Source organism: Ambystoma mexicanum, chromosome 8, assembly GCF_040938575.1.
Source record: "Ambystoma mexicanum isolate Mex_15411 chromosome 8, UKY_AmexF1_1, whole genome shotgun sequence".
Classification (NCBI taxonomy): Eukaryota; Metazoa; Chordata; class Amphibia; order Caudata; family Ambystomatidae; genus Ambystoma; species Ambystoma mexicanum.
The window spans coordinates 779,926,005-779,948,225 of NC_090929.1; the positions used below are offsets into that span (position 1 = coordinate 779,926,005).

A 22,221-nucleotide genomic window follows, 5' to 3' on the forward strand; every position below is an offset into this window, starting at 1 on the left:
CTGCTTAGTTTCTTTGAAGGGTCTAATACTGGGGTGTACACCGCACTCCTATGGGTAATGGGAGTAATTGGAACTGAAGTGGGTTTAAGGTGTATATTTTAAGATACGAGGTACAGGGGAGAAAAGGCGTCCCTGTCACATAGGGCGCAAATATATTCAACGCAAGAAAAGAAAGTTCCCAAGTTGTGGGAACTCCTGTCCCATGCACACTATCACTGGCCGAAAATCAGCCAATCTGTGATCTAGTGGTTGATACGATTTCTCAAGGTTAATATGTTTAAGTAGTGAAATTTAATAGGTGCAGTTATTGGAGAATAAACTCATATATAACATTCTTTTGTTCTTCAAAACAGTTTTTCTTTTATTGGGAGACCCAACACGTTTTCGAGCTTGAACACTCTTCATCTGGGGTTCTGATCTTATGTACTTGGTGAAAATTGTAATACAATAGTAGAGAAGAAGAATTTCAATGAACTAGTATTGTCTCATCAGATAAGCATCAACCATTCTGTTATGTTGTGACAACAATATTAAATCATCCAAAGCTTGATAAATCACCTTGTGAATCAAGAGCTGCCAGAATTATGCCAGATTTGTCACAAACCCTTGCTCTAGCAAGCTAAACTGAATCCTCTCAAGTAACCCCAGAGGAGATCGGAAAAAATTAAAGCATGGTGCTGCATGAGAGCTGTGGAAAGAAGCTAGGTATGAACATTGACAGCCTGATGGAGCAAATGCAAGCCAGGAGGGCACAGGATGCACCAGATGGGCAAGGATAATGGGCTGGCCAAAAGGGTTTTCAAATGTGGAGTAAGAAGGCAAGTGGGCAGTATCGAGGAACAAGTGGATCCAGCAGCAGGAAGATCAGAGGAAGCACAGGAAACGTAGGAGACATTTTGCATAAAGGATGAGCCAAGCGTTGAGTGGAGATGGACTGGAAAGAAGCAAGGTAGCTAGACCTGGGGAGAAGGAAGAAGAACAACATTAATCAGGGCAAGACCCACATTGACAAGTAAATGCATTTGAACCTGTACTTGGGCTGTCAGCCCACACTTCGGGAAAAGAGGACAGTCCGGTGTTGCAGAATCAATGGTTAGGAGAGAAACACTGCGGGTGCATGGGAAAAGTGAGTGCACTAGGCTGGCATATCAAAGTCACAGGGTTCAGGCCACAACATAGATCTAACAAAACAATTGCTCATCCTTGCACATAAATGATATCATTAAGGGCAATAAGATATAATCTGCAGAGCCAGGAAGTTAACAATGTATTTTCAACTACAACTTAAAGGTAAAGGAATGTTGTATATTACATAAATCCACACACCATGTTGCACATCTCACATACATTTAGGGCATTTGTTATTCTTTTGATTTTCGAGGTTATGTGCATGAAAATGCAGCTGTATTATTGATATAGAGTAGAGTTATTAAATGTTAATCAAATATTTCTTTTTTTTACATTTAATTTCTAAATGATATTTACCCATTTACAGCAACCCATTGTAAAATGACCTTAAAAAACACTAGCATACAATTTATATGACAAAATATCACGAGTCATTAAAAAGAGGATACGTTTATTCAGTCCATAAAAATACAAATACCCTTGCTGACTGATATCTCTATTTCTTCTTTTTTCCTTTTGAACAATCATTATGCTCATTTGTACTTTGATTAGACAATCTGCTTTGTCTCGTTAACCACTCTTTTTCTAGTTGTTCTAACAGTTCTTTTGTCAAGAGTCCTTCTTGAACTAGTTTGGCAGAAAGAGGTCTGCTGCTAACACGATGCTCATCACACTTTGATTCAGAAGTCCTAAAACCCATTGCTTTGGATCCTCTCATTCTTCTGTGGCCAGGAATTCGCAGGACATTAGATTGCACATTGCTTTCAGCAGCAGGTTCTTTCAGATTCAGATTTCTGACATTCAAATCAGTCAGGAGCAGAGGAGGTCCATTTGTCCCAGTTATGGAAATATTTGTTTCAGAAGCTCTGATAAGTTTTGTAATATTGTGTACCCCAATCTGTATAATGTTGTCAAGCACTTTTTGGATCTCTCTTATGAGGTTTGCATCTGGGAACATATCCATAAAGCGATAACTGAAAGAGAAATATACATTTTTGTTTTACAATTTACACGTTGACTATCATTCCGTAGTCAGTGAAACATGATACATTGAAGTACGAGTAACATCAAATAATGTGTGTAAAGGATTTAGGCAGTGAACATTGAAGACAAATTACAAATCACTTTTTTTAGATTAAATCTAGTGACTCTTGTACTGGTAGTCCATGTCCCCCATCTCAAAGACTCCCGAAATACCTTTACCTCCAGAAATGAGTGCAAAACATTTCCTACTAATGATATAAAAAAAAAAAAAAACAATGGAGGCCTGCCACAGGTGCTTCTAGTGACACCCTTTACATATCCACTAGCTTTCATACTTCTGTCCCATTCTCTCATCAAATGCCACAATCAAAAGCATTGGGTTTTGATGGGCATCTGTAGAAAGAAGACGCACAATACTCACTATAATGAGTAACATGTGCTTAGTGGTACATCCCGTCCGCATTCGTGCAGACTCCATGGATAGATTGCATACAACCCAGAAGTAATTTTCGGGACGGGTGCAGCAACTGCTCCAGTGGGCAAAAAGTGTTTTGAGCAACGACTGGCCAAAGACGATATCCAATTTTGAGCTAGTACCCAGTGAACAATGCTCTGCGATGCAACACGAGTAGCGACTCTGTAGATTACATCTAAAAGGCATAGATTGCTGGTAAACCACAGACGCTGCCTTTGCTTCTACAGCACGCACATGAATCACTTCTGAAGAAGGAATGTTCCAAAAAGTGCAGGCCTCTAAAATACAAGGGAATAGCCAATGGGCCAGGAAATACTTGGAAGGTCATGTTTCATTAGAAGACCTCCTATTCACAAGAAAACGTAATGCGTGTAATACTTTAGTCCAATATATGTAGGACTTTAGAGCCCTACTTACACCAAGATAACAGACGACCACTCTCAATGGATGAATTCGGAGAAAAAGGAATGATGGGTCCTCAGAATTATCTTACCAGTGAAAACATTTGTATGGCTCCCCCAATAGTAACTTTAAGTGATTTCAATCCAGCGCTCCAACTAAGTCAATGCCTAGTATGGGATGCCCAATGGAAACCCTTATTTATATATTTTTATGTTAAAGTTCATTTAATTCTGGATGATGTACTCTTATATAACGCCCCTCTCTTTGAATCCCCCCGGTCTCACTGAACCGAGAAATAGGTTTGTTTTGCAAATTAAAAGATTTATTTGAAGAATTGAACTATATAGATTATACTTTTATGAATATGAAAAATATCTGAATATCACACTTATGAATATGAACAATGATCAGAAATGGGTAATATTACATTATCAACAATCTCTTTAATCAGTTAGGAGTAGAATAATGTAGCAGAGAATACTTGGTATGGTTCAAGGAAATGCAATAATAGGAAAGAATGCAACACAGAAATAAACTTGATATGTCTTCAATCAAAAGACAATATGATCACTATTTCCCCCTGTTATTACTCACTCCCCCAGTATGCAATATGAAGAGGTGGAATGAGGGCACACAGGTTTCAGAAATACAATCAACAATGCAGTTCAATCCCCATTCCCCCCAGCAAGCTTAGAGAGAACAGGAATGCTTTAAAAACAGGTCAAAATGCTTTTGAATATGATTTGCAAAGAATGGGAAAATGCTAATTCGCTAAGTGAGATTCAGCACTAGTGAGAGTTGCTTTGGATTGGTTCAGGTCAACACTAGCAATGATTGTAGAATGATTAGCAGATTGAAAACGAAATCCAGAAGTTGAAATCAAGAAATAGCCGTTTTTACATAGAATGAATTTGAGCCAAATTGCAAATCGCTGCAACTTTTTATAGCAAAACTATCAGGAATCGTTTCTAGGACGTACGGTTCAAAAGTTAGAGGTTTTTGTGTAGGTCGATTTTTCAGAAACAGAGTCAAGATTTGAAAATGACAGATTGCGCTTTAAAGATTCGGAACCAATAAGGACTTATACTAAGGGACTATGAAAGTACAAGATACCCAACGGGACAACCACCAGACCAGGGCGCCTTCCGCTCCGATTGCTATGCGCCAGGACACTTGACTTTCTTCAGAAAATATCAGCGCACAGATGATTATCGCTACAATTATCACAGACTATATGAGAAGAATTCAGGATGGACACAAGATTCTATAATGCAGTTCTGGACAGGTTCAAATGGATTGAATAGGATTACTTTAAACTAAGAGATGACTATGGACAGTTCTATACTAAATACTCACTCCTATGGCTTTGGAATGGAATGGGCCCGTCACAGATCTGGTCAAGAGTTTGGCTGGGATTCTCTCGCCACCGGACAGAATTCAGGGCACCTGGACTCTGCTCTCAGCAAGGCACTCTGGTCTGCGCGGCCTCTTGGACTGGATCTGATGGGTTCTGGGTTACAGCTCTGCTCTGCAGGTCTGGATCTTGGTTCTAGCACGGGGTTCTTAGCTAGAACAGCAAAACAGCTCAGCCAGGCTGTTGGGTTTTGTGGTGCCCCTTGGAAGTTTATGGGTTAGAATCAGGTTGCAAAAGATTCTGACGCCTGCTGAAAAAGGGTTCAGCTTCTTGGGTCAGGCCTCTCTGCTTCAAAGTTCTAGAGTTTGGTTCTAGAGTCTGGTCTCTGGATCTATGTCTGGAGCCTGGATCTTCCTGCGGGGTGCTTCGCCAAGAAATCAGTTCAGGAGTGGGAAGTGTGTCTCTTGGGTCCTCAACAGTCCCTATTTATCCATTTCCAAAGTGGGTGGGGAGGCTGATTATCTATGCCCAACACTAAGGATCTGATAGGTCAGAGAATTTCCCCTCTCCTGATTTGAGACAGGAGCAGTGTGTCATCAGGGGTCAGAGTGATGCTGTGTTTATGGCCCAAAGGAAATCCCTCCCCTTTGCTTTTTCTTAGGAAATCTATTTTCCCCAAAGAACATATTTCCAAGATACACAAGTTGTTACTAATACATAATTACATGACAGATTGCTTAAGGTACATTTCTGTTCAACTCCCATCTTCCTGCAAGCTATGGTTCATAAATGAAAACTTTTTCGCGCTTTTGGTGGGTTTCTCAATGTTAGTTCTGCACCAATTTTTATACATGCAGGCACGTCCCCACTGGGCACATTCCTGTAATTTTTCATGTTCCTGACAAACACCATGGCTACAATATGAATAATTTCCGGTATTCATTCTCAGAACATCGCACAGATGCCACATTAGTCTTAAACTGTGAGCGAATTTTTCATTTTAACAATCTCCTAGTTTCATATTTTTGTCAGTTCAGTACACTTTGCCATACGCATTTTTCTAAAACATACATTTACACCAACTTCAATCAACAATTTCAGTCTGGCCCGCCTCCAGAGCTGGGCTGTGTCAGAGGGTCACATGGCCTGCCTTCCTGCCAGAGCAGTTTGTTGTCAGTCACACCCAAATTAGCATTCCTATTCCGCCCAAGGAATCCATTGTTTCTTGGTCTGGGCAGCAGGGGAAATCTCCTCCCCTTCTGATTAACATTCCAATGCAAAATGCTCTCCTTTTGGTGGGAATGAACAAGGTGTGAGATTCTCAGGGGAAGAAGGCCTCTTGGAAGTTTTAACTGAATCAGGTTACCTTCTGGTCAATTGTAACATAGTTCCCTGTGAAAGGAATTCATTTATAAATTTAAAATATGCAAACGCATCTTTACTTCCAGTCCTTTTTCAACATGAAAATCAATGTGTGGCACTCTTATATGGCATTTTGATGGAAATCTCTTCTTTGGCATAGTTTGAGTTCAATGTTCAACTTTACACATGCTAAGTTTTAAATCGCTGGCTTCTGACAGAGGTGAGTAACGGTACTACACCCATTTTTGACAGCTTTCTTTCCATCAAGTATCTTTAAAAGAGGATTTTGTTCTGATAACACATGATTCTTGCTGATATTGTATTTATGTGGATTCTTGCAGTAGAATAATGTGGAACACCCAACAAGGAGGTTGGATCTATTAGGTGGTTTGTGAGCCATGGATTTTTGCACATTTTTGACAATCAAGAAAACGGATTTCCAAACAGCTCTGTGTTTCTTTTTGGCAATCAGCATTGCTTTTTCAAGTGATTTCAGGCTACTTTGTGGGTAGGCCAATGGTGGGTTTTGGCAGTGGTCTCCTGTGTTACCACTGACATAGGCAAAAGTGGATGGCGGCCTATTTTTTAGATTTTTACTGCACACTTTCTGGTGATTTTCAGCAAGCAGCATGCTTTCCGGCGGCCATTATGATGTTTCTGCTGCAAGCAATGCCCAGTAATGTTGCAGGGCTTGGACTAGTGGGTTGAGACATCCCACAAGCCCCCCTCTTGCGATTGGCGTTGATCGTCCATCAATGGGAATTCGCAAGACTGGGATGTCAGCCTCACCTCTTCTGATTCCATCAATGGCAAAGTTCATCATCTTTTCCTCCATCAGGGGTGGATCGATCGGTTCTCCTCGCCAGTTCTGATGGGAGTATTGAGCGATACTCCGAGCCCCTCAGATCTTTGCTCCTGGTCCCTGGGTAGTCGTCCTTGGTTAGTTTCCATGGTTTCCAATCAACTATAGGTTATCTTCTAGGATGACAAAGCAAAAACATATTTGTAGACACATCCCCACCACTATTAATGTAGTGGGGTGGACATATACATTTTGAGAAATCAGGAGACATTTTTATTATTGTATTTTATAGACTATATGTCGTATATTTTAGAGTTGGAATTTTATGGAACTGGAGTGGCCCCCTCTGGGGTTCCAGAAGACTCCTCCAGTTGCTGCAGAGTGTGCCTAGAATGGTAACACTTTAGTTGATTAATATGGACCCACTTATTTTCCCCTTCTGCCAAACTGCCTGCTGGATCTTGTAGGCGACTGGTGAGATTTTGTCTACAATTTCAAAAGGTCCCCCTCCAAGTAGGCAAAAATGTGCGTTGTTTGGCCTGGTTCCTTTGGAAATTGTATAAGTAGACCCGGTTTCCTACCTTGTATTCCTTTCTGGTAGTCTTTAAGTCATAGTGCGTCTTCATGCTGTCGGCTGATCTTTCTAGATTTCACTGAGCATAGGCAAACGCATGTTGAAGGTGTTTTATTAGGTTTTCAACATACTCATGAGTTGTGGAGGCATTGACCAATGTCTGCTCTTCAATTCTATAGAGCAGATGCTGGGAAAGCACCATCCTGCGTCCAGTCATCAGCTCAAACGGTGACATTTTAGTTGCAGATGAAGGGGTAGATCTGATGGCCAATAGGACAAGAGGTTATCAAATATCCCAACTTGGCCCAGAATCTTGTTACGTTCACCTGGCTCTCACAGAGGCGTCGATCTGAACTGGACAGTTGCGGTCTCCACCAATGTGACACGTAGGGCCGAGATGACGGACTGGACTGGCCCAACTAGCTTTGTTTGCTTGGCCCGTAGGAATATGCTTCTGCAAATGGAGAAAGGGAATTAACCACCCGTGGAGTTGAGTGTAAATTCCCCCCACCCCCGCTGTTCTCCCCACAGATCACCTTTGATGTCCCCTCCTATAGTCTCACCTGATGGTTTGAAAAGATGAGCTCTCCATCCTGCATTGAGCGCAGGGGCGCGTTGATAACCAGTTGCTTCAATGGCTCAAAGGAATCGGTGAGTTCCAGAACAATAATGACTCCAAAAAATATGTAGTTCATAAGAGTTCACATGTCTGACTTTCACTCTTGTCCGATTCCTTGCAGTTTGCAGCTTGACCCCAGCGAAGAGTTCCTCGTGGTAGCTGACGAAGTTCAGGTAAGGATTTGGCTTATCCTACACAGTTCAATAAAATAAGGCCAGAATGTAAGATGCCTGTTCCCTTATTCAGGTGTGGCGAGAAAATATGAAGTTCGAGGAATTATGCCTCTGGCGGTAAAATTAGGTAAGTCTATTGCGGTGAGAAGAGTTCCCCTTATTGTCCCGTTGTCTCACCTTGTCGTCCTTTTGTTCCCCTTAGGGGCCCGGGTTGTGGCGAGGATGCAATGGAGACTGCGCCGACCCGTGAAGTGGAATAGTACCCCCGGCGGTAATCAGGTAAGTCTATGGGGTTAGTTACTATTGCCTCTGTTTATTTCCTTGGCTCACCTTTGCTGTTCTTGTGTTCCCCTTAGGTGCCAGAATGCGGCGGAACGTGCAGAAGGATGCGGTGGATCGTGAGGATGCTGCGAGGGCCGGTGAGTTCAGTGCGGTGCTGCAGCAGGCGAGGCGGCGCGCATAAATGATTCTTTCTTCCAGTTCGAAAGTGCGGTGGATCCGGAATCCAGGTAAGGATCGAAGGTTTGCTCTTATTCTAACCTTTCTCCTTCTGTTCCTCCTTTTTCTAGGAGCTGCAGACTCGAGGCGGGCGTGGCAGAAGACTGGATGCAGGCTTGCAGACACGGTGAGCGTTACTCTGCTGGATGCAGAATAACGCGAAGCGTGTGCTGCTCTTCGGGCGTGGTTTAAATAGCCTCCAAAGTAGTCCCAGGTGAGTATTCTTCCCCAGCCCCACCCGAGTAAAAAAATAGTCCCTAGGTAAAATAGTCCCTTCCAAGCCTCATTTGGCTTGGAGCTCTGCACCAGGTAAGTTTACTCTATGAGCCTGGCGCCTATGGTGCCAGGACTGACTCTCCATATGAGCCTGGCAGTATAGGCGCCAGGACCGCACTCAAACAGCCCCTAACAGGGGCTTTTGGGCTTGCTCAAAACAACTTGATGCCTGCTTCTGGGGTTGCTGGACCTGGTCTGGTTCCCCGGGGGTAGGCATCATGACAAATCTGCCACAAACTTTTTTAATATGCTCACAATTGTTTTGCTGTATCTCTCCACTACACCACTAGAGGCTTGCCGATAAGCAATATGTACCTTCCTTTTAACCCCCAAGTATCTCCCACATCTTTGTCATTACTTTGCTGGTGAATTGGCTACCTCTGTCTGACTCGATCCTTTGGCGTAGACCAAAACGCGAAAAGATGTGATTGATCATCAGGGCAGCTGCCGTTTCTGCCTTGCAGTTTGGGGCCGGGAGACGTTCCACCCATTTAGTAAACAAGCATGTCACGGTCAACATGTACTTGTTCTCCCTAGAGGAACGAATCACGGGTCCAATGAAATCTACTTGCAAATCTGACCATGGCAGTGTCATCCCCCTCTTTTGGAGAGGCGCACGGTGTGTGAGGGATGTTGGCCGAAATTGTGCACACACAAGACACCCCTTCAAGTATTGGTCGAGGTCCTGCCCCATTTGTGGCCAGTATGCAACCTCTCTTAAGATGTCAAGTATTGTATGAAACCCCCTATGACCGGCTGTGGCCGCATCATGGGCGTGACTTAACATCAGGCTTCGGAATGAGGTAGGAACCAGCCACTGATCATGGCCAGCTAGGGATTTCCTCACCAACAAACTGTCTTGAATTCGCAACATTTTTTGACATTTCACCAACACTCTGAGGTCCTCTTTCCCTATTTAATCGGTATCTGTCAGGGGAAAGTTCTAAGGGTCCTCAATGTGTTGATAAAACTTACCAATTATTGGATCCCCCTTCTGAGCCGTAATCAAATCAGAATCTGGGGTCACCTAGTGCAGTTAAAAGATCATTGCGAGCATTTGTCCGGGACCTAGTGATAGCAGTGACCTGGATTTCCCCCAACAGGGACTCGATCTCAATTAGATCCCCTTGGATGGCCCCGGTTTTGGCCAGCCGATCAGCTAAGTCATTTCCAGTTTTGTCTGGTCCCTCTACTTTGGAATGACCCTTGATCTTTTTCCAGTAGAAGGTCATCCCATTCGAGGTGACCAGATCATCAATATTTTGAATTAACTTCCCATGTTTCAAGGGTTTGTTATTAGCACATAACATGCCTCTGGTTTTCCAATTAACCAGGTGCTCCACGAACCCGTTCCGTACATAATCCGAATCAGTGATTATGACCAGTTCGTGGAGTTGATGTTGGACAGCAGTGATGATGGCTTGATGCACAGCCATCAACACTGCCACTTGACTACTTCAGGGACCAATCTTGTATCCGGCGGAGGGTTGTGGGCTCTCATTCACCCATGCATTCCCTAGGCCGGCCACAAGTTCTTTTTCCCAGTTGTTGTCAACATGGTAAGTGCATCCTTCCACATATGCAGTGGGCATTCCCTCACACTTGTCTTCTTCGAAGACTTTCTGTGGGGAACTGAGGTATGCATCCATTTTGTCCTTGATTTTTAGACTCTCATCCTCGAGACAGTTTTCTCTGGCACAATCATGCAAGTCAGCCAGACCTTGTCATGATGCCTACCCCCAGGCATCCGGATCGAGCCCATCAGCCTCGGTAGCAGGCATCCAGACATTTACAAAAACCCCAGCAGCCCCAGCTAGGGGCTGTCTGGGTTCGGTCCTGGCGCCGTAGGCACCAGGCTCATAATAAAAATGAGTCCTGGCGCCACAGGCGCCAGCTTCATAGACATTACCTACCTCATGCAAACCATGCTGCAAATAAATCCAAGCCAATGTGAGGCCTGGATGGGACTATTTTACTACAGGGACTATATTTTACTCGGGTGTGGTCCTGGGGAACTTCTTTCCTGGGACTACTTTGGAGGCTATTTAAACCACGCCCGAACAGCAGCACATGCTTCGTGTTATTCTGCATCTAGCAGTGTGACTCTCACCGTGCCTGCAGCCAGCATCGAGTCTCCTGCCACGCCCGCGTGCCTACAGCCAGCATCCAGTCTTCTGCCACGCCCGCCTCGAATCTGGAGCTCCTAGAATAAAGAGGAAGAAAAGGACAAGGTTAGAAAACAAACTTATTTCAAATTCCTCACCTGATTCCGGATCCATTTCATCTCCTGACCTGGAAAGTACATCAGTCCTGCCCGCGTCGCTTACTCACCAGTTCTCACAGCATCTTTCGATCCGGCACTGTCTCCATCATTTCTTCGCCGTACTCCGGCACCTAGGGGCACAAGAATAACAAGGTGAGCCAAGGGAATCAAGCAATACCTCTTACCACCATAGACTTACCTGATTTACCACCGGCGGTATTATTCTCCATATCTTCATATGCCGCATTTGTAAAGAGGGAGAAAAAACACGTTAACGCATGCAATAGTTACCGGACAGCGTTGGGTAACACAGACTCTTACCTGAACGCCAGTAGCAGCTACGAGACCTTCTTCTCACGAACTCAGTTGCAACTTAAAGAAGGAAGGGGACAAGAGTGAACATCAGGCACATTGAACTCTTTGAACTTGATACTTACCAATCCCGCCTGGGACTTCAGAGTCAATGCTTACCGGAACTCTCCCAACGCCTTCAAACCAGTGAAGTAACTGGTATCTACGCGCCCCTGCAAGACACGCAGGATGGAGAGCTCATCTTTTACAAACATAAGGTGAGGTTACTAAGGGGATATCGGAGGTGATTAGTGGGGGAGAGCGAGAACAGTTGGGAGGCCATCACTAAAACCCACAGGTGGCTAATCTCTGTCTCCACTTGCAGGAAAATACTTCTTCGGATCCAGCAGACAAGACTAGGCGGGCCAGTCCAGACAGTCATCTCTGCACTACGCATCACGTTGACGGAGACCGCACCTGTCTGGGTCCGATCGACACCCCTGTGGGGTCCAGGTGAGCGTAACAGAACACGAAGCCTTTCTACAAATACCCACCCGGGTGTTATGGAAACCTCGGAAACCGACCAACTGCCCCAATTATTGGGGGAACAAAGGGCGGAAGTACATGCCGCTCGCCAAGAGACTAATGCCCTCAGGAGAGAACTGATTTTCTCAAAGGAGCGCACTGATGATCTGGCTAGGCAACTACTGCAAAACCAACTTGGGCAAACGCCCCTACCTGGATATGGGGGAAACCCAACCTCTGTTTCATCAAGCAATCCTGTGCAAGTGGTTTTACCAGGAAATATTCCGTTAGCTCCACCCGAACGCTTTGCTGGGGACCCCAAAAGGTTTGCCGTGTTTATGAACCAATGCCGCTTGCACTTTTTATGCAGACCGTGAGCCTTTCCAAATGACCAAGCCAAAGTAGCCTTTGTATTGTCTTATCTTAGTGGCAGCGCAGCGGATTGGTCGATTCCGTTAGTCAACCAGGATGATCCTCTTCTCCGGGATTTTCAGGGTTTTCAAAAAGGAGCATGGAAAAACTATTCGCCAGACACTCACAAGGTCAAGCCCTGGACAACAAACTTTTATCCTTACGACAGGGTAACCAGCATCTGCTAACCTATATTGCAACCTTCAATAGGTTGGTGGTGGAAACCGGGTGGCCGGAGGAAAAACTAATTACATTGTTTCATCGTGGACTTCGGGGAGAACTCAAAGACGTCTTGGCTCAAGTTGTGAACCCACCTCAGGATTGCACAGAATTTATAGACTTAGTGGTCCAGCTAGAAAACCAACTTCAGAACCGAAAGACTGATCGAGCTAAATTCGAGAATCGGTTTGCCCTCAAAGGAACAGATGCATCTGAACCTATGCATATCGGGGGGGTTAAAGGACCCTTAACTCAAAAGGAAAGAGAAAGAAGACGACAGATGCAGTTGTGCCTGTACTGTGGAACCTCAGGACATTTTCTACGGGATTGCCCTACAAAACCACCCAAGAAGGTGGTAGGAGTTGCTGATAAAAGCCACATAGAGCCTGATTCGGGAAACGACCACGCCCGACAAGCGTAGAGGTCCGCTTGCCGAGCTTAAAGAAGGACACGCAGACCTCGCATCTGATCATCCCAATGGTCCTACTTGATCCCAGGCAGCCATCACGTATGCACGCAGTAAGGGCATACATAGATAGCGGGGCCGTAGGAAACTATATGGACCACGAATTGGTGTCGAGGATGAATCTACCTCTTTGCAAAAAGACCACTTCGGATGTTCTCACCACAGTTGATGGAACTGAGATTGCCTCGGGGCCTGTAACTCATTTCACTACAGAGATGACACTGTTGAGTCAAGATGGGCATCGAGAGACTATTGTGTTTGATCTAATCAAAGCCCCACAGTTCCAGATAATACTGGGGATGCCATGGTTGGAAACACATAATCCTTGCAAAGAATGGCGAGAGAAGAGAATAACCTTCCCGGATTGTGCACACACCTGTTACCCGGAGAAAACTTTGAACAAAGGCCTGGCTACAGTCGTTAACCCAATCGTGCAGTTACCTCAGGAATACCAAGAATTTCAGGATTTTGTTCAAAAAGAACAGGCCAATACATTACCTCCTCACAGATCATACGATTGTCAAATCGACCTCCTACCCGGTGCACAACCCCCATGCAGTAGAATCTACGCCCTCACGGAACCTGAAAATCTTCACCTACGGCAATACTTGGACCAATACCTTGCTAATGGCTTTATTCGTCCTTCCAAGTCTCCTGCATCCTCAGCTTTATTCTTCGTGCCAAAAAAGGAAGGTGACCTTAGAACGTGCATAGATTACCGCGCATTAAATCAGATTACGGTAAAAAACCGATACCCATTGCCTCTGATCCCCGAATTACTAGACCAAGTAAAGGATGCTTGTATCTACACTAAGTTAGATCTCCGAGGGGCATATCATCTGGTACGTGTCAAGAAAGGCGACGAATGGAAGACTGCCTTTCGCACCAAGTACGGATTATTCGAATATCAGGTGATGCCCTTCGGGTTGTGCAATGCACCAGCAGCCTTCCAGTATTTTATGAACAATGTCCTTCGTGAACTCATTGACGTCTGTGTCATCGTATACATAGATTATATTCTAGTGTACTCCTCCTCAGAATCAGACCATGTTAAGCACGTGCGTGCAGTCCTTGAGAAACTACGCCAGTACAAGTTATATGCAAAATTGGAAAAATGTGTTTTTCATGCTACGGAAGTTGAATTTCTTGGATTTATCCTGACTCCAAAGGGAGTCCGAATGGACTCTCGAAGGGTGGACGCAATTCTCAAGTGGCCATCACCCAGTTCAGTCAAAGGGGTACAAAGCATGCTCGGATTTGCTAATTTCTACCACAGATTCATTCCGGACTTCTCCCATGTTGTACACCCCATCACAGCACTTTTGCGAAAAAACAAACGCTTCTTGTGGACCGAAGAGGATGAAAAGGCCTTCCAAGAGCTGAAAGCGAAATTCATATCAGGACCTGTCTTAAAGCATCCACGCCCTGAGCTTCCATACATAGTAGAAACTGATGCATCCAGGTTAGCCATGGGAGCTGTCCTGTCCCAGAAAGATCCTGAAACCGATCAACTTCACCCAGTAGCGTTTTGGTCCAGAAGGTTCTCAGCACCCGAGTTAAACTATGCGATTAAAGATAAAGAGCTATTAGCTATCAAATCCGCCTTTAAGGCTTGGCGGCACTACCTTCTTGGTGCCAGGCATACCATTACCGTAATCACTGATCACCGGAACCTGCAGTATTTAAAAACAGCCAAAGCCCAATCATCGCAACAACTTCGATGGGCATTGTTCTTTGCCGAATTCGATTTCGTGATCACTTAACGACCAGGCCTCAAAAATAGCAAAGCAGATGCCTTATCCCAAATAGGGATGGGAGAAGCATATGCAAACCCGGAACCGGTGCCAATAATTCCAGAGCAAAGAATTCTTGGCATAACTACTCTACAGACACTAGAAGATATTCATTCAAAAATCCAACAACTCTTCGATCCAGCAACCCTGCAGGACTGGGTAAAGAAAGGCCCGGACTACTCAGTCGTCAATGACCTACCTTACTATCAAGGATGACTATTTCTACCACACAAGGAAATACAAGAACTAGTAATCTCCAATTACCATGACTCCTTGATTGAAGGGCACCCAGGTATCGCAAAAACTGAAGCGAAAATTAAGAGACAGTTCTGGTGGCCCACTTGGCGAAAAGACGTAAAGTCATTTGTGATGTCTTGCGGCATTTGCGCCCAAAGCAAAAGCCAGAAGAAAAAGCCTGCTGGCCTTTTACAACCTTTGGATATTCCACCTACACCATGGCACACCTTGTCTTTAGACTTTATTACAGATCTACCTCCATGTAATGGATTTAACACCGTCCTAGTTATTGTGGATCTTTTTTCCAAGATGGCCCACTTTATTCCTTTAAAAGGATTACCTTCTGCTTCAATTTTGGCCAAGGAGTTCCTCGAAAACATTATTTGAATACAAGGATTTCCTTCCGTATTGGTCTCTGACCGAGGCAGTCAATTCATTTCACAATTTTGGAAGAAATGTTGTCAATTGGCGCAAATCGACGTGAGGTTATCAACCAGTCACCATCCCCAGACCGATGGTCAGACGGAGAGGACCAACCAGACCCTTGAACAGTACCTACGTTGCATGCTGCACCGGACCGAAAGCAATTGGAAGGATATTTTATGGATTTCCAAATATGCATACAATAACTCAGTACATTCTGGAACCGGACAAAGCCCCTTCTATACCATATACGGACATCACCCTCGAACCTCAGAACTCGATTCGCCTCAGCACTTAGAAATGCCTGCAGTTAGTCATTTACACTCTACTATTACACAAGCCTTTAAGGAGGCCACAGAACATTTGAAACAAGCGAAAGAGAAATATAAGAAAAATGCTGATCAACATAGAAGCGATGCTCCACGATATCAGATTGGGGATCAAGTTTGGCTGGCTACAAAACACATACCTCTAAAAGGAACTCAGACTTTTAATCCTAGGTATTTGGGACCTTACACTATTAAGGCCATTATCAACCCGGTGGCCGTCAAGTTGGAATTACCCTCTAATATGCGGATCCATCCTGTCTTTCATGTTTCACTTCTGAAACCAGTTCAACCCGGGACAAGACTTGCCAAACCACCTGACCCCATCCTAATAGATGGAGAACCTGAATTCGAGGTAAAGAATATCCTGGACTCTAAGTTGGTTAAATCAAGACTTTTTTTATTTAATCGACTGGAAAGGTTACGGACCACAGGAAAGGTCATGGGAGCCTAGTGACCAGGTTCATGCACCTCGGTTGGTGAAGAAATTCCATCGGAACTTCCCAGACAAACCAGGGCCAAGGGGAAGAACAACTTTAGGAGGGGCCTTGGGGGGGAGGGAACGAGTGCTGTCATGATGCCTACCCCGGGGCATCCGGATCAAGCCCATCAGCATCCATACATTTACAAAAACCCCAGCAGCCCCAGCTAGGGGCTGTCTGGGTTCGGTCCTGGCGCCATAGGCACCAGGCTCATAATAAAAATCAGTCCTGGCGCCATAGGTGCCAGGCTCATAGACATTACATACCTCATGCAGACCATGCTGCAAATAAATCCAAGCCAAAATGAGGCCTGGATGGGACTATTTTACTACAGGGACTATTTTTTACTCGGGTGTGGTCCTGGGGAACTTCTTTCCTGGGACTACTTTGGAGGCTATTTAAACCACGCCCGAACAGCAGCACATGCTTCGTGTTATTCTGCATCCAGCAGCATGACTCTCACCGTGCCTGCAGCCAGAATCCAGTCTTCTGCCACGCCCGCGTGCCTACAGCCAGCATCCAGTCTTCTGCCACGCCCGACTCGAATCCGGAGCTCCTAGAATAAAGAGGAAGAAAAGGACAAGGTTAGAAAACAAACTTATTTCAAATTCCTCACCTGATTCCGGATCCATTTCATCTCCCGACCTGGAAACTACATCAGTCCTGCACGTGTCGCTTCGCCAGCTCCAGCACGGCGCCATACTCACCAGTTCTCACAGCATCTTTCGATCCGGCACTGTCTCCATCATTTCTTCGCCATACTCCGGCACCTAGGGGCACAAGAATAACAAGGTGAGCCAAGGGAATCAACAAATACCTCTTACCACCATAGACTTACCTGATTTACCACCGGCGGTATTATTCTCCATATCCCGCATCTGTAAAGAGGGAGAAAAACAACATGTTAACGCATACAATAGTTACCGGACAGCGTTGGGTAACACAGACTCTTACCTGAACGCCAGCAGCAGCTACGAGACCTTCTTCTCACGAACTCAGTTGCAACTTCAGGAAGAAAGGGGACAAGAGTGAACATTGGGCACATTGAACTCTTTGAACTTGATACTTACCAATCCCGCCTGGGACTTCAGAGTCAATGCTTACCGGAACTCTCCCAACGCCTTCAAACCAGTGAAGTAACTGGTATCTACGCGCCCCTGCAAGACACGCAGGATGGAGAGCTCATCTTTTACAAACATAAGGTGAGGTTACTAAGGGGATATCGGAGGTGATTAGTGGGGGAGAGCGAGAACAGTTGGGAGGCCATCACTAAAACCCACAGGTGGCTAATCCCTGTCTCCACTTGCAGGAAAATACTTCTTCGGATCCAGCAGACAAGACTAGGCGGGCCAGTCCAGACAGTCATCTCTGCACTACGCATCACGTTGATGGAGACCGCAGCTGTCCGGGTCCGATCGACACCCCTGTGGGGTCCAGGTGAGCGTAACAGACCTTGCGCGAGGGGACTCTTCTTGTTTTGGCCATATCTGACCTCCACAGGAAAGCCTTGCATTGACAGAATCCAGGAAGTAATTCGAGAATTACTCACATTTCTGTCCTGGATTCTGTCACTTTGGAGATATTGCAGAGGCTGGTGTGGAGTCTCCACTATGATGTGTTGTCTGAATGCCAGCACTATGATCTTTGTCTGAATGCCAGCAAGACGGAGATCCTCCTCACCGGCACACCTTCACCATCCTTTCCCCTCACTCTCTGGCCGGCCTCCCTTGGCCCTCCTCCTACCCCCACCTGCGAGGCTAAGAACCTCGGGGTCATCTTTGACTCCACCCTTTCCTTCTCCGCCCACATCTCTGAGGTCTCTAAAAAGTCAAATTTCCGACTGCACCTCCTCCGAGGTACTCTGCCTTTCCTCTCCTTCCCCCAGAAGTTCATGGTGTCTCACGCTCTGGTTCTCTCTAGCTTGGACTATTCTAACAGCCTCTATCTAAATCTATCTGCCTCTACTCTCCGCCCTCTGCAACTAATCCAGAACAGGACTGCGAGACTTGTCCTTGGCCTCAAACCCTGGGATCGTATCTCTCCAGCTCTGAAACCTCTCCACTGGCTCCCAGTGGATGCAAGGATTACATTCTAAATCCTCTGCATTGTCCACAAGGCTTTATGGGGCCTGGGTCCAAAACACCTTCAGCTATCCCTCTGCAAATACCTTCCCTCTCGAGCTCTTCGCTCTTCTACCTCCAACTCACTCAGGGTCAGTCGTTTTTCTAAGAAACAAGCTGGGGGTAGATCTGTCTTCGGCTGGGGCCTCCCTCTGGAACAGCCTCCCTGCCACTCTAAAACTTGAGGAGACCCATCTCCGGTTCCGGAAGAACCTCAAGACCTTCCTCTTTTCTTCTGCCTTCGCTCCCCCTCTCCCCTGCTGATCTGTTCTCTCTTGGCACCGTGCACCTGGCCACCCCCAGTCTTTTGGGCCCAGGTACCTGCACATCCTGCCACTCTCCCGCACTGCCTCCGGGCCACCCCTTGCACTGGGGTCTGTATCTGTTCCCATACAGCCCCCCCTTTTTCTTCCTGCACTTAACCTACCGTGCCTGCTGCCTTAAACCTAGCACTTGCAAATTTCTGGCTGCATTACCACCGTGTGTTGCCTTTATTATTTATTTATTATTTATCTGTTTCTCCTCTGCTTTGCACTTTCCACCTCTCCCCCCTTCCATGCACTTTTCCCCTCCCCCTCTCCCATGCACTTGCGCGTTCTCAATGTCACTGGGCCTAGTAAGATCGCTGTTTTGTTCTCCCCCGTTCCTGTCCCTTGCCTTGTCGCACTCTGAAACACTTGTGTACGAGCGCGATAGAAAAAAAAAATCAATCAATCAATTCCACCTGGATAAACGGCCGGTAATTCTTCAATGCCCACACCGTTGCCAGGAGTGCCTTTTCACAATCGTCGAATTTTTCCTCTACAGAGGATAAAGTTTTACTCGCATAGGAGATTACTTTATAGACCTTGTCATGCTTTTGGTATAATACTGCAGTCAAGCATGTATTAGAGAACCCTGTCTCCAAGAAGAACTCCTTGTTTCTGACAGCGTAAGCTAGGCAAGGCGCTTGTGAGAGGCTTCTTTTGAGTTGTCTTACTGCCTCGGCCTGTTCTGGACCCTACTCCCACTTGAGCCCCCCCTTCAAAAGATGAATCAGGGATCTTGTGATCTTTGCGTATCCCTCAATGAACTTTCTACTGTAATTAGTCAGTCCAAGGAGGCTCCTGAGTTCCCGCAGAGTTGTGGGGTCTTTCAATTTCTGGAGGGCTTTCACTTTCTTTTCCTGGGGACAGAGACACTGAGGAGTAATCTCATGCCCCAAGAAATTGACACGTGTTCTACACCACTGTGCCTTTTGGAAGGAAAGTTTTGTTCCGGCGGACCTCAACTCTGTCAGAACATAACAGATCTACGCTATGTGCTCCTCCATAGTTGAGCTTTTGATGAGAGCATCATCTACATAAGCCAGGTTACCTCTTTCACCCAGGTCGGGCATGGCCTTATGTAGAAAATGTTAAAATCATTGCCAGAGTTGATGTATCCGAAGGGAGTCCGGGTCCATGTGTACAGCTTGTATTGGTCCTCCCTACTGACAGGTACAGTCCAGTATCCATTGGTCAGGTCTATTGCAGTGAATACCTGTGACCCCTGGATCTGGGCCAGCCCTTGGTCAATGTAGGGAAGAGGCCATCGGGAAGTATAGACCCGTTTGTTGAGCTCCCTAAGGTCGGCGCAGAGTCTCCACTGGCCTTTTGGCTTCAATATCCCTACCACGGGATTATTGAAGGTGCTGTGGACTGGACGGATTATCCCACGGGACTCAAGGTTCTTAATTATTTCAGTAAGGGACTCCATTGATGCGAGAGGCAAGCGATATTGCTTCACAAACACTGGAGTCATGCCAGGGTCTGTGGGAATGGTTGTTGCGTGGATGTCGGTGCGACCACAGTCATATGAGTCCACCGCAAAGAGATCTTGAAAATCCAAGAAAACTTGTTTCAACTTTTGCTTTTGCTCCAGAGTCTCACAGGCATCAGCTAGGTTGACTCTCTCTTCAACCATCTGCCTGAAGCCTGGAAAGATTTCTGGTTTCGCTATCTCAGTGGCCTCCTACAGCTAGGTGGGGAAGTCCCTGGTCAAAGTGCTGATTTGGACTGGTGGCTTCAGGTGGGAAAGGCAGCCCTCATGGACCTGGAAAATCACCTCATCCCTCCTGAAGTCACAAGTCACATCTTCCTTACCATAAGGGCAGGAGGTGTACACCAGAAAGTTCCCCCCATGCCGGGTAAATATCCTGTCTGGTGTTGTGTTGTCATCACTGCCACTGTCAAAACAGTCCTTGGGGATTGGTCCTAACAGTTCATTGCCTAAATCAATGGAAAAATGTCGGTCATCAACCGCCATTCCAATAATGGTGCCTGAAGCTAGAGTGATACTCTTTAAGTCGCTGTTATCCACTTCTATTGGAATGGTGTCATGTTCTACATTGACTAGTGGTGTTGGGTTTACCCCTAACCCTTGCTGTTGGAGAGAAGCATTCAGATAAATATAAGCATCAGGGTTGTTCAATTTCTGTCCTCTTAACTTTCACTTCCAGGGAGAATTGTCGGGTCCTTTCTGGGATGGTGACTTCCTCTCCAATCTGAATTTCAACTGCACAAGGCAGCAATTGAGCTGACCTAAATGCTTTCTCTGGATCAAAGCCCATGGGATTATCCGCTAATCGGGACCAAGCTTTGAAGTTTATTAGGTCCAAACTAATGGCAAAGCGATTGAGAATATCACTGCCTAAGTAAAAGGCGGCAGTGACGTCTCGCACGACCCAACAATTATGAACTATGCTCTTGTTGCCGATGGAGATTTTGAGCATACACCTGCTTGGCAGGAGATGTTTGGAGTTGGGCGTTTCCAGATCCGTTTCCCATTTGTCTATCAGTCTAAATGTGGGAATGGCTGGATCTTTTGGGAGTTGGCGGAACATGGCTTCCCTGATGAAGCTCTTACCGTTGTTCACACACACTCGGGCGAGAACGGAGTCCTTCCCTTCATTTAACTGAACAGGGATGAACAACTGCTCTCCAATTTGCTGAATATCAACCAGGCTCTGAGCTAATTTTACATTTTTCTGGGCTATAGGATTGGGAATGTCTGATTGTGGATTGGTAAAGAATTTCAGAGTGTGGAATGCCACCTTAGACTGGAAGGAAGGTTGATTTTCAGAAATAGAGAGGACCCCCCCCATCATCAGTCTGTTGTCCTACTGCTAATAGTGTCACGTCTAGAATTTGGTTGTTCTGGAAGTGAAATTCTACATGTGGCATGTGCCGTTTAAACTAACATGGTTGACACTCTGTTTTAATTTTATTGATCGGCTAGTCTGGATCCAGAGGACCTTGTTTACATAGTCTATTAGGGGTGACAACATTCTCAGGAGGTCATTCCCTAGTAAACAAGGGGTGCCCTCTGGAGTCACAACTATGACCGGGTGCTTCACCTTGTGTCGCCCACGTTTAATGCCCAAATCTGCAGTCCCCTCAACAGGAATTTCCTTCCTGTCAAAGGTCTGAAGTTTTCCAGGAAGAGTGGTGAGAGGAATTTGATCATTCTCCCCCCTTCCTGAATTCAGTTTATCAAAGGCCTGTTTGGACAAAGGGTAGCTTGGGATCCAGTGTCCACGAGTGCCAAAATTGTACCCTGCCCCTGTATTTATACCGGGGCATAGTATCTTCCCTCCTCTGTAAAATGGCACATATAAGGTACATTTTTGGACAACTGGTGGGTTAGTTTTTTAGTTGTGGACATTGAAAGAGAAGAGATTTGGACAGAATTCTGTGGGGAGTCTTGGGAATCTGAAAGAAAAAGGTGGCAACTAGAGATGGGAGAAATTTTGAGTTCCCCTGGTTCTGGTTCTGGGCCCCCCCTTTTTGGAGGCAGTCACCAGGATGCGTTTGAACGAGGGGATTTTCATGTTGTTGGTTCTGGGATTGGATGATGGGCGGAGATTTTGTTTCCGGTTCCTGGGTTTCCAGGGGCTTTTTACAAGTGGGGAAGGAAGCTTCCTCCAAGGCTTCACACCCCCCTTCCCCTTGTGCCTCCTCCCTGGGAACCGGAGTGTTGTCGGGGTGCTGCCCCCGTC

The 22,221-nt window shown here is 45.8% G+C and overlaps 1 protein-coding gene across 2 annotated transcripts in view; it reads right to left on the reverse strand.

Annotated features, from left to right (window-relative positions):
* Window positions 1-332: 332 nt before the first annotated feature.
* SUPV3L1 (Suv3 like RNA helicase) overlaps window positions 333-22,221 on the reverse strand; it is a 1,718,675-nt gene continuing 1,696,786 nt past the window's right edge. The window contains exons 15-16 of one of the 2 annotated variants that reach the window (XM_069610607.1): window positions 1,607-2,102; window positions 333-959 (exon numbers count right to left, since the gene is read on the reverse strand). In XM_069610607.1, coding sequence (XP_069466708.1) covers window positions 1,625-2,102 — 478 coding nt within the window. In that variant the 3' untranslated portion in view covers window positions 333-959; window positions 1,607-1,624. Of the gene's footprint in view, window positions 960-1,562; window positions 2,103-22,221 lie in introns of those variants that run through there. The other variant, XM_069610608.1, reaches the window with a different exon arrangement.